The sequence below is a fragment of the Neophocaena asiaeorientalis genome, unplaced genomic scaffold (genome assembly GCF_003031525.2).
Source record: "Neophocaena asiaeorientalis asiaeorientalis breed wild unplaced genomic scaffold, Neophocaena_asiaeorientalis_V1.1 scaffold194, whole genome shotgun sequence".
Lineage (NCBI taxonomy): Eukaryota > Metazoa > Chordata > Mammalia > Artiodactyla > Phocoenidae > Neophocaena > Neophocaena asiaeorientalis.
Genome location: NW_020172638.1, coordinates 2,564,270 through 2,577,331, shown reverse-complemented (window position 1 = coordinate 2,577,331; position 13,062 = coordinate 2,564,270). Strand labels below are relative to the sequence as shown.

General features: G+C 38.3%; 1 protein-coding gene across 4 annotated transcripts in view; it reads right to left on the bottom strand.

The window, feature by feature from the left end:
* The window catches only part of RPS6KA3 (ribosomal protein S6 kinase A3), a 107,350-nt gene that overhangs the window by 10,944 nt on the left and 83,344 nt on the right, over positions 1 to 13,062 (bottom strand). For all 4 annotated transcript variants that reach the window (XM_024739426.1, XM_024739427.1, XM_024739429.1 and 1 more), the window contains 5 exons: positions 12,327 to 12,451; positions 10,592 to 10,717; positions 7,183 to 7,272; positions 5,070 to 5,228; positions 2,857 to 3,018 (listed from right to left, as the gene is read on the bottom strand). In XM_024739426.1, the coding sequence (XP_024595194.1) occupies positions 2,857 to 3,018; positions 5,070 to 5,228; positions 7,183 to 7,272; positions 10,592 to 10,717; positions 12,327 to 12,451 (662 nt within the window). The remainder of the gene's footprint in view (positions 1 to 2,856; positions 3,019 to 5,069; positions 5,229 to 7,182; positions 7,273 to 10,591; positions 10,718 to 12,326; positions 12,452 to 13,062) is intronic.

Sequence of the window (13,062 nt, the reverse complement as noted above, 5' to 3'; positions counted from 1 at the left end):
GGGAGGGAGATGCAAGAGGGAGGAGATATGGGGATATATGTATATGTATAGCTGATTCACTTTGTTATAAAGCAGAAACTAACAAACCATGGTAAAGCAATTATACTTCAATAAGGAAAAAAAACTGTGACAAATACAAAACAACGGTTTTCCTTAAGAAAATCAGAATCTGGCAAAGGAAATAAACATATACATAGTTAACAATTCAACATGATAAGTATTCTAACAAAACTATATGTGTAAAGGATATGAGTACAAAGATGAGGAAGCAATTCATTCTTGATATGGGGAGAGAGGGAAAGCTAGGAGCAGCCTGCTTGTATTGGGCCCATAAGTAAGAATTCAGGAGCCAAAGTGAAGAGGTGGGGGAGGGCAGAGGACACTCAAAGGGCAGAGGCAAGAGAGCAGAGCCTGCTTAGTGCCAGGCAAGTTCAGTGTGGCCAGATTTCCAGACAGGGGATACTAGAGAGACCGAAGGTCTTTTTTAAAGGCTTTTAAAATTATTTATTTATTTGGCTGCGCCACACAGCTTGCGGGATCTTAGTTCCCCGACTAGGGATCAAACCTGGGCCCCAGCAGTGAAAGTGCTGAGTCCTAACCACTGGACCGCTAGGGAGTTCACTGAAGAGCTTTTTATAAAAAACTTGTTAAGTAATCTAGATTTTTTTCCCTGCAGGCAATCAGATGTTATTGAAGCATTAAAGAGGAAAATAAAATAAGTGGATGTGTATACCAGAAAGATAACTCAAGGCATAGAGGAAATGCTGGCAAGAAGAGAGAATGGAGACAGGCCACCTCATAGGAGGCAATTTGTAAGGCAGGACATGAAGGCGAAAAGACATAAAGATAAAATGGGAAGGACTTAGTAAAGATTGGATGTATAGGGCTTCCCTGGTGGTGCAGTGGTTAAGAATCTGCCTGCCAATGCAGGGGACACGGGTTTGAGCCCTGGTCCGGGAAGATCCCACATGCCACAGAGCAACTAAGCCCATGTGCCACACCACAACTACCGAGCCTATACTCTAGAGCCCGCGAGCCACAACTACTGAGCCCATGTGCCACAACTACTAAGCCTGCACTCTAGAGCCCATGCTCCGAAACAAGAGGAGCCACTGCAATGAGAAGCTCGTGCACCGCAACGAAGAGTAGCCCCCGCTCTCCGCAACTAGAGAAAGCCCGCGCACAGCAACGAAGGCCCAATGCAACCAAAGATAAGTAAATAAAATAAATTTTTTTAAAAAGAAAAGCATTAAAAAATATATCTTACTGTATGTTATACGGCAAGATAAAATTTAAAAAAAAAAGATTGGATGTATGGGGTAAGGGAAAAGGGGTCTACAGTATTTAGGAATCAGAATGGAAAGGATATGGCAACAGACTAAATATGGAGAAATAACAGACAAGGAAGATTTCAGGAGGACTTTAAAGTTTTAACCCAGATGACTAAATGGTAAAGAGGAGACAAAGAGTTAAGAGGTCTAAGGACAGTATGATCACTGAAGATTTCCTGAAGGAGAATTCAGAGGCAGGGTCTAAAGCAAAAAACATTCCAAAAACCATTCCAGTGTGCCAAGGCATAAAAGCTACATGGTGATTTCAAGAAGCAGACTGCTTATATGAAGCAGGAAACAATCATGAGGAAAAATTAGATGGCTGGATTAGGGGGTCATGCTTGGACACCAATGTGTGTCAGAGGCTGTGGATATGTGGACAAAGAAGAAAAGAATCTGTCCCTCATCAGTTCTAGTATCTCTGGGAGAACAGACTCAAATAATCTTTAAAAAATATTTTTCTATCTAAAAAGTAACAAAATTACAAAAAGTTTGGGAAACAGAGGGGGGATCCAACTATCTTAACATTATCAACTATTACAATTTTTGTGAAATATCTAGCACATGGTAAAAGCATAGACTTTGCAGCCAGGTTGCCTGGGCTCAGATCTAGATCTGACCACAGGCAAATGACATCACCCCCTCACTGTGCACCTGGTTTCCTATAAAATGCAAATAAAAGTACTCACCTCACATAAGTTATAATGAGAATGAATTATTATATATAAATTATATCTCTGAGGATGAAATCCGTTAATATATGTGACTGGCACATAAGCCCTATATTAGGATTAACTATTGTAGTTACAATTTTTTACACAGTGATAATCAAAAGGCAAGAAATTTTGAGGGCAAAGCAGTGGATTTTAGAGTTGCTACAGTAGGGAACTGCAATTTCTTAGGAAAAGAAGCAACCTGATCAAAGCAGTGCTTGAAGAAGACTTCAGCAGCTTTGTAGCTTCTTTGTGGACTGATCACAGAACAACAAAAGGAAGCAACGCGCACCTAGGCTGCGGCAGTCATCTGGGGGTGTGGTGAGGGAAGCAGGGGCTAGGATGACAGTTCTGTGAACAGAAGAGCCCCGAACCAGTTGCAGGGGATAAAAGAGATGGTACCTGGTTATACAGCTAAAGACAAGAAGAGCCCATGGTGTTTTAGCCTTAGAAATACAAGGAAGATGGTGACAAAACCAGGAAATTCGAAGGGTGTTAGGAAAGGGGAAGAATAAGCTAGTTTCCATTTAACTCCATGCACTGACAAGCACGGAAGTGTCAGTGATAGTAGTTAGCTATAGATGTGTGATTATGCAGAAAGACAGAAGTCAGAGCAGGAAAAGCATTGTAGGTAGTACTGGATTGATGACAGGATGAACTACCAACAGAAGAAAAAGGGCTGACATTTTATTCTAATTATTTGCTCAGTAACTAACTCTTCAGTTAAACAACTATTAACTATTCTATATTAAACACAGTAAATGAGTTTTTAAACATACTGAAATATTGCAAGCAAACTCTTTCGCAATTACCTCTGGTGCAACAAAATTTGCAGTATAACAAGGAGTCATGAGAAGACCATTTTCTGCTCTTAGCTGTTTGGCAAAGCCAAAATCACAAATTCGAATAGATTCTGGATTGCCAGATTCATCCACATAAAGAATGTTGCTAGGTTTCAAGTCTCTGTGAACCACCTAATTGAAATACAAATTAAAGAGGTGCATTAACAATATATTTCCATTATGGAAAATTATTTATTCACAAACTGTCAAGCAATGCACTTAACAAGATGATGGGTACCAACCTTTACATTATCCCAACATTATAAAATGCTGACAGTGTAATATAACTGCAACACAGAACTGGGGCAAGGTGAGGAGGAAGAAAGAACAGTACTTACCTTCCCCCTCTTTGTCCAATTAAGTAAGCGGATTAAGGAAAAATGCAAATAGCAGTAATATCTGTCTCCAGGTTATTCATAGTTCAACAAATATTTATGGAATGTGTATCATGTATCAGGGTATTATACAAGGAGCTGCAGATACTTTGGTGAACAAGACGTGTAAGATCCTTGCCTTTATATGCTAGGAACTTAGTAGTAAGGGAGGCAGAGAATAAATAGGTGAGAGATGGGGCATAACTTGAGCGGGTCAGGAAGGGTCTCTAGAGGAGGTAACAACTGATCCAACATCTGAAGAACAGAATGAACAAGTCAGAAGAGTGGGGGTAGTCATTCTAAGTAGAGGGAATGGCGTGTACAATGGATGAATACAACAAACATATACAGACAGGCTCAATGGAACAGGCATGGGTTTTAGGAGTAAAAAGGAAAGAAAACTCCCAGATTTACGTAAGTACTGCCTACTTGATATCCAAGTAACAAAGTCACAAACACAAAAAGATACCATTCCTTTAGAGTTTGTATTACTTTCCCCCTTTAATCACCTACGTGAATACTTCTTTTATCATAAGCCTCTCTGACACTCCTTATTAGACTTATGTCTTTCCTCCATCACCAAATTTTGAGTCTATGTTCTAATCAATAACCTCAGTTTTAGGTCCTAACATCCGGAACACTATTTCTCCAGACCATTTTAATAACTAATTACTGCTGAGGCACTGAGAAAAGAACATAGAAGAGTTAGATGACTGCAAACTCACAAATTCTTCAGTGAAAACTGAGTTCTACCAATTTCCAATCCCAGTACTAGGCAAATCTTGAGCAGCTACAAGTCAAGAAGCTCTAGAATTAAATTAACACATTTCATTTGTTAGCTTCTAGGGGCAAAGAAAACGAGAATAACGTACTGAAAATAAACTCCTTAAGAAGAGACCTCTTATTCTTTTCTTGTTTCCCATTCCTCTTCACTCCTCTGCTGTCCTCCTTTCCTTCCTCCCCTCATCTCTCCTTTGTTCCCCTTCCCTCCCAGACTTCTCTTCTTTTAAAAATATGATTTTTTTTGGCCACTTACTAAAAATCTATATGCAGGAAGAAAGGAGGAAAGCATCCACCATCCAGAAACCAGGTGGCTATTTGGCCTCATCTGTTTGAAGGATTTCCTTTTATAAGTGAATACAACCCATGACTCTCTGGTTCACTTCTAAACTCAAAATGGGCCCAGTTCTCAAAAGTACACAGTGGCCTAGCAAAAACGGTGCTACATCTTCCAGGTCACAAAATCTCACTCACTTCTTGGGAAGCATAAAAATGTAATGTTTATAAACAAGCTAAAATTTCAAAGTAGAACTTCAAGCTCATGACATGTACACACTGCTATATTTAAAACGGATAACCATCAAGGACCCACTATATAACACAGGGAACTCTGCTCAATATTATATAGCAACCTAAATGGGAAAAAAATTTGAAAAAGAACAGATACATTTATATGTATAACTGAATCACTTTGCTGTACACCTGAAACTCTCACAACATTGTTAATCAACTATACTCCAATATAAAATTAAAAGTTAAAAAATTAAATTAAATTAAAAAAAGAAAGAAACAAAAAAGAATTTCAAGCTCAATGGGAGAAGTCTACATAGAGGAAGAACAGTAGGATAATTAAGCTAATATATTTTTCATTACAGGCATAAACTAACTTCTACCTTTGTAATTTCAGCTCAAACATTAAGAAAGAAAAGGTAAGAAAAAGAGTATTTGGTATTTTATACCAAATTTTATAAGACATTATACATATATGTGTGTGTGTGTGCATATATGTAAAACATTAAAAAGACTTACCCCTTGTGCGTGAAGATATTCAACAGTTTTGGTTATAGTAAACAGGACAGCACTGGCCTCTCGTTCAGAGAAAAATTTCTGTCTAAGAATTTTATCCAGCAATTCACCCCCTTTCATAAGTTCTGTCACTACATACACATATTTTCCATCATCATATACCTGTAACATTTAACAGCAAAACGTAAAAAATTATGTGAAGCTTTACATGTGCTCAGCACACAGTTTGGCATAGTAAAAGAGAAATTAAAACTCACTTTATATACAAGGAAAATTTTACTTATCACAACCAATGAAGGATATAAAATTTGCAAACAATTTTATACACATAAAGATATTAAAATAGGAATTGATGAGACTGAATGTCAGAAAAATAACCTTTAGTTTCCTTCTGTGAACCTTAACTCATGGCAATCAAAATAAGTATGGGTATGGTATCCGAAGGGGCACTGAACTTCTGCTCTTAGGGTGTGCTCTTCTTGATCTTTCTACCTACTAATGATGAGAGGGACTGGTAGAAAGACATGCTGCTGTGATCTTCCTGGAACTTCTGCAACTGCAGAACTTCTGTATTTATACATACAGTACAAAGAATTATTCTGGTTTTGATTAAATCGAAAGACAAGCTGTGGCAAGAACTAAGTAGGAAGATTAAGTAGCAAAGAGAAATTCCATTCAACCACGCAGAAGCATACCAATTTACTCCTAATGTCGAAAAAGAAAGCTCACTGTAATTTTGGATTTGTACTCTAGGCAACCCCAAACTGAAATAACCCTCTCCTTAAACTTCAGGCCCTTTTATTCCCCTCTTCTCATAGAGTTACTGCACACTTTTGCTTAGCTCCCTAACAGGTACCATGTATTAGGGCCCCAAATATAGAGAAAACAAGGTACCTGCCCTCAAAGTTTTTATTCTAGTAGGGAGAAACAGACATAGAAATAAGAGTTTAAAAAAATGTTGGAGATGCTGTAACAAAAGTGGGGATAATTTTAGAGACTTTGGAATTTGAAATGAAGGAAGGAGCAAAGATGTAAAAAATAGCAACAGCTTAGGGAGATCCCCAGGAAAGGCTGAGAGAAAGTGTTTTCTACATTTCCTTTTTAATTTACTTGGCTGGATTCTTGGAGGTTATATTAATTAAAGAGTCACTTAAGTGAAACATTTAATGGGACTAAGTTAACATTCTCCTCTAACAATGAACAGTGATAAATTATTCTGAGGAAATTAGAGTTTCAGTTAGGAAGGAGAAGGGAGGATAAACGTTGGAATTCACAGAACCTCAGAGGTGAAAGGTACCTTAGGAGTCCTCTGGCTTAGCTGGCTACATGACACTTCTGGTCTACAATACCCAGACACGGCCTTTCAGCCTATGTGGGCACCCTGAGCAAGAGAGGACTTAATGCTGCCTGAGGAGTTCGCACCCTTTGCCAACACCTCTGTTATGATGAAAGCTATAAGTAGCAGGGAAAGGAAACTTCACTTGTCTGGGGGGTGGTGATGGGCAGGGCAGGATTCCTGAAGGAAGTAACGCCTTAGCTAAGTCTTAGTTGTGTGGTGGTTAGCCAGGCAAAAAAGGGAAATGGCATTCTCAATTGAGTGAATCATAAATTCAAAGACAGAGCAGCAGAACAAAACGAGGCATGTGAAGAAAAATTTGTACATACTTGAGCATGGCTGGAGCATAGGGTGTGTGAGGAAGTGTGAAAACTACTACAGATGGAGGAATGCAGGGACCAGAGGTGATGGGGAACATGAACTGTAGGCAGGGAAGTAACATGGTTAGATATAAGGGACAGCTCTCTCTGGCAGTACTGTGGAAGACAGTTTGGGGAGCCTGTGGAGCCTGAGACTTGTCAGTCCTGAACATAATTAATACCCAAGTGTTCCAGTAAATACTGATATTAAAAGCAATAATGTAATACGTTTTTCCTTAAAGGCAGAAAAATTAACTAAACATTTTTCTCTATAACTGGAATTATGCTATATATGTTGGCCTCTAATTTATTTTTTTTACTCACTATATCGAATTCTTTGTCTACCACATGATAATTGAAAACATTCCAAATATGAGTTAGACAACTGAGTCAAATGATCTACGTTAAAGAATCTACTTACATCCTTTAGAGTAATAATGTTTGGATGTTGTCCATAACGAAGAAGAATTTCAATTTCTTCTGTAGGGTCTCTCTTGCTTTTATCAATAATCTAAAAGGCAAATATTTATCATAAAATCTCATGAACTATACAGTATAAACGTTAAGTATTTACAACTACAGGCTTAGGTGTTATTTTGTGTAAACACTGTATTTATAAGCCATTTATCAACCATTTTTATTCAAGTACCTGGCCAGACTGTCTAATCAAAATTTGAAAGCCAGTCTTGATATAGATGGCAAGGCTGTAAAGTAAACTCTACGCCATGAGTCACATTCAAACCAGGTCTGTCTAGTTTAAGTTTTTAGCAAGTTTAGGATTTAATAAAAACTCAAAAGCCTCAAGAAAAGGTACCAAGAACACAGTTAACATATCTTTCTTCCAGCCTTCAATGTCTTACACCTTTGGGAACGCAGTTAACTTTAAAAAAAAACAAAAAGAAGATTTATTTATTTGTTTATTTTTGGCTGTGTTGGGTCTTCGTTGCTGTGCGTGGGCTTTCTCTAGGTGCGGCAAGTAGGGGCTACTCTTCATTGTGGTGCGCGGGCTTCTCATCGCGGTGGCCTCTCTTGTTGCGGAGCACGGGCTTCAGTAGTTGTGGCACGTGGGCTTCAGTAGTTGCGGCTAACAGGATCTAGAGCGCAGGCTCAGTAGTTGTGGCACACGGGCTTAGCTGCTCTGCAGCACGTGGGATCTTCCTGGAGCCGGGCTCAAACCCATGTCCCCTGCATTGGCAGGCAGATTCTTAACCACTGCACCACCAGGGAAGCCCTCAGTTAACTTCTAACCCCTATCAATACAGATAATTAAGAGCAAGATGTATTTATAATATCACCGTTAGCATTTGTTTATTGAATTTACTTTCTTTAATAAAATGCTTCAATGGAATATCCCATCAGTTGTAAGCTACTTATAAAAAATTAATAGTTATGTAGAACAAACTTTATTTTTGAAGCTAGGAAGAAAGCTAAGCAGAATACCATACCTAGAATTCTACTTGGCTAGAATGAAGTTTAATTATTACAATAAAGCCCTTAAAAATACTAATTTAGCTTTCCAACTCTTTTATGTCACCTGCTTCTTAAAAATACTTCTGTTAATGTTTTAATCTGTTAAAGTAACATTATATTTTTAAAAAGGCAACAAGGACTTCCCTGGTGGCACAGTGGTTAAGAATCTGCCTGCCAGTGCAGGGGACACGGGTTCGATCCCTGGTCCGGGAAGATCCCACAAGCCGCAGAGCAACTAAGCCCGTGCACTACAACTACTGAGACTGCACTCTAGAGCCTGCGAGCCACAACTACTGAAGCCTGCGTGCTCTGGGGCCCATGTGCCACAACTGCTGAAGCTCGCACGCCTAGAGCCCATGCTCCGCAACAAGAGAAGCCACTGCATTGAGAAGCCCACACACCGCAACGAAGAGTAGCCCCCGCTCGCTGCAACTAGAGAAAGCCTGTGCAGCAACGAAGACCCAATGCAGCCAAAAAAAAAACTGGAAAAAAAAAAAAAGAAAAGGCAACAAGTTTTCCTTTCATTTCATCCAAAATGTAGTCTGAAATAAATTTTGTGACCTTCATACTTTCAGTTTTAAAACAGCTTAGGAATTATGTATGCAATAAATACCCAAACGCTTCAGCATCCTAGGAAAGAGCTTGCAACTCTCAATATGAGCCAAATCTGCTATCTGAAATGGATTTAGTTGTGAAAACAGTTCTTTATTTGGAGAACAGGTAAGTCAAACGTACAGGCGTCCACTGTGATCAACTGCAAATGATAGTGCAGAATCAGGCAAATGGATGATTAAGAGGAAAGGTACATGGAATAGACATGCTGACTCAAGGGAGATGATTTGGGGTTAGTCTTTTGAAAACCAGAACACATTGGGAGGTTTTATTTTATTTTTTAAAATTTATTATTTACTTATTTTTTGGCTGCATCACATGGCTTGTGGGATCTTAGCTCCTGGACCAGGGATTGAACCCGTGCTCCCTGCAGTGGAAGCGTGGCATCCTAACCACTGGACCACCAGAGAACTGGGGAGGTTTTATTTTGGGCAACATTCTCTCTGATCTGCTAATCTTGAGCCCAGCTTACATTATATCCATAACTCTGCTTGTGAATCTTAGATATGTAGTAATTTCAGTAGAATCAAGTGCTGGGATTGGTTTTAGGGATCTAATTTAAGTCACAAGAATCCACATATAGCTGGAGGATGTTCTCAAGGTTTTGGTATACTGCTCCTGGTTTCTATAATTTGAAGGAGGCCTCAGGACACTTCTGCTTTTTTCTGATGTGTTTATGGAGGCAAGATACATTCTTAGATTGCCTACCAAGTACATTATTCACATTCTCTCCTTTCATGTGTGCAGTTTGAAAATTTCTATGTACCCCACATTTCACTGAGTAGAGGAGCAAATTAAAATGTATTTCTATGGTTCATCCTTTTAACTGACAGAATGCCTTACAGACACTGATGACTTTTTAGAACAATTACATCCAAGTTTAAAAAAGCAGCAACCATTTTTGGGTGTGTCCTCCCAGATATTTGCTATGCATACATAAAGCACATTTATTTTTACTTTTACACAGTAAAATCATACTAGATCTAGATAAACGGACAGATTGGTGGAAGGATAGAAGTAATAATAATTAATGCCACTTTCCCCACTAACTAAACACGAGCTACCCATAGTTATAGACTAGTTCTAAGGCTCAAATTAAGTTGAAAGCTTTAGACATTACTTGAATTGTTTGTGATGGGAGAGCAGAGGCATCCAACTCAAGAAGTGAAAAGGCAGAAACTTGAATATAGTATTTGTTCACTTATAACTAAAGGTTTGGACTCGAACTTTATTACAGAGGTATGTGCGTTGGTTTTTGGCTTAGAAAATCTTTACTGTCTTAGGATGCTTGACGAACTTAAAACAGCTAATGATAATATATTTTATGACAGTGGTTCTTATTCTTTTATTGGTTCACAGATCCTTCTAAATGTGAAAGATGGTATGAACATTTTTGCCATAAAAATGTAAACATACAAAATTTGGCATATAATTCCGAGGAACTCCCTGACATCTTGACCATAAACGAGGGACTTCTGAGAGTACACGGGGTGCTACTAAAAACCAGGTCAGGTGTAAAGTGGTACTGCCCTCCACAAACTGGATGTATGCTGCCTTACCTTTTGAGCTCATAGGAGGATCTATGGTTCCAGATTAAGATCCCTGAAGATCACTAGCCAGACATTTAAATCACCTTACCTTTTTAAAACAAAAGGCACACTTACCAAAGAAGACTATAATTTTTAACTGGTACTAGCATGCATGAATAAGAACTGTCAGAGGTGCATTTGAAATCTAAAAACACTTACCTTCACTGCAAACTCCATGTTTGTGGCTTTATGTATACATCTCTTGCAAACGGAGTAGGAGCCAACCCCAATATCTTCTTTTACTTCATATCCATCAGTAAACTGAATACTGTTCCTGTGTAACTGCTACAAACACAATTATAAATTGATGAAGAGCCCTGTAATGACTTTGGTACATTACATAATAGGGAAACATGTTACTCAGCATGCATTATTGGCCTTAACTATAAATATAAATGAATTTAGTAAAAATAAAAATGAAATTTTCTGCATATATTCTTCTACAACTGTGCATTTCTGAAGTGTCTACGATACAATGCACAGCAAGAAATATGCCTTTAAAAAAGGCTTATGTTGAAAAGAAAAAACTGAATATGTACAACAAGAAACACAGAGCTACATGATAAGGGGCCGACAGCCTTGACAGTGGTTATGCCCCATTCTACTCCCCAAATGGCTATAGGTCTTTGAAATACCTTTGCAAACGGGGAGACATTTGAAACCTCTGGTATAGAAGGAAAGATTTAGGAGGATTCAGAATTAGAACATCTGGATTCTTCTCTCCGATGCACCACACAGAAATCATAAACATACATTCTATAGAATTCATCACATGCTTGTCATAATAAAAGGGACAGACTATTTCAACATGAACTTTGTTCAAAAAACAGTGCTTAAATTGGTTTTCTAGAAAGTGGAAAGCAAGATAACTGACTTGTGAAAAAAACTTTAGCGCAAAAGCAACTTAATCATCAAGCAAATTCAAGCACTAAGTATACCCTAAAAACAATTCAGTGCTTCAAAAGATATATCTAGTTCCCTCTATGATTAAGAAGATGAATTTAATTTATCTTTCCATGATACTACGATGGGAAGAAATAAATCTAATGGTTTGTACTATTTGTGTTCCTCTAATAACATTTAATTTAGCAGTGCAGTCGCCTGCTACAAACACACACACTCAGAAACCTGCTTCTGTAGCTCCTTTTTCTCCCACTCTGATCAACAGATGGGATAAGGAGGGAGGTACCCTAAGGCAGTACCCATAACCATTTCTTCCTAATGACAATGGGGCTCCAAAAGAACAAGGACACAAATCTTGGAAAACTTAAAATTTAAGTTTATTTTTATTTCTTATATATTTCTATGGCAGAGGTTGGCAAACTATGGCCTGTGGGCCAAATCTGGTTCACTACCAGTTTTTGCTAAACGAAGTTTTATTGGCACACAGCCATGTTCATTCATTTACATACAATCTATGACTGCTTTTGTGCTACAACGGCAGAGTTGAGTAGTCGCAACAGAGATCCATAGAGCCTACGAAGCCTCAAATATTTATTATCTGGTCCTTACAGAAAAAGTCCGCTGACCCCTGTTCTAAAGTATCAGTGAACTAGGAGACCTCAGCTCACCACAGCTGATCTAACAGAGACAGAGGATGAAACAAATTAGGCCCAATAAACATTCTAAGGCACAGGAGACGAGAGACAAGATGGTGATACTTATCTCAACTCTCTTAGAATTCTACTTTCAAGTCAGATAGGTATCCAGGATTCTGGCTCATGCAACCTTTTCAAAGGTATATGAAAGGAGTTTCTAAGAGTAATGTCAATGATATAAAATGTATTTTAAGCTGCTCACTTAAGGTCAGCAGATCAAATCTAACATAATTATCCACACAATGAACTGTATCTTACAACACTTCAAATTTAAAATTACTTAGACATTCACTCACCTGAACAATTGAGTGCACACCAACTGTCTGCATAGCTTGGCTTTCATCATCTGAGGTAATAGCTACAAAACTAAACCCCCGAAAAAGCTGATGTGCATTAGCACTAGGTGGAATGCCAGGTGAATCTGAAAAGAATAATAAATTACTCAGAAAGTAATTGCTTTGAAAGGTAATTAAGGGAAGAATTGTCAACATTATGACCGTTCTCACTTATTCTGGAATTCCACTTCTCAGGTATCCAGTGTTTCCAGGATAACTAAGTAAGGCACTGTATCAGATCTGTCCTGATGGCTTATTGCCATCAAAACTCTAACATCCTAGTCCCTCAGAGCCCAGAAAATTGCTAATTCATTTGAAGAATATACTAAATTAATGAATTACTGGGTTAATATATTCTAAATTAGCACTGTCCCAAAGACTTTCCTGCAGTGATGGAAATTTTCTTTATCTGTGCTGCCCAATACAGTAGCCCCTAGCCACATGTAGCTACTGAAAATTCGAGATGTGGTTAGTGTGACTAAGAAACAAAATTTTACATTTTAATTAATTTAAATGTAAACAGCCACATATGGCTACCGGCTACCACATTGGACAGTGCAGCCCTAAATAATAACCTAACAATGCTATGGCTCCTGGTTAGGGGGAGATATAAGGTTGATCTGCAGATAATTTAGGAGAAAGGGATTTAGTCCAGTGGTCTCAATACATAATGTCAGAATCTAGAAATCTAAATTGA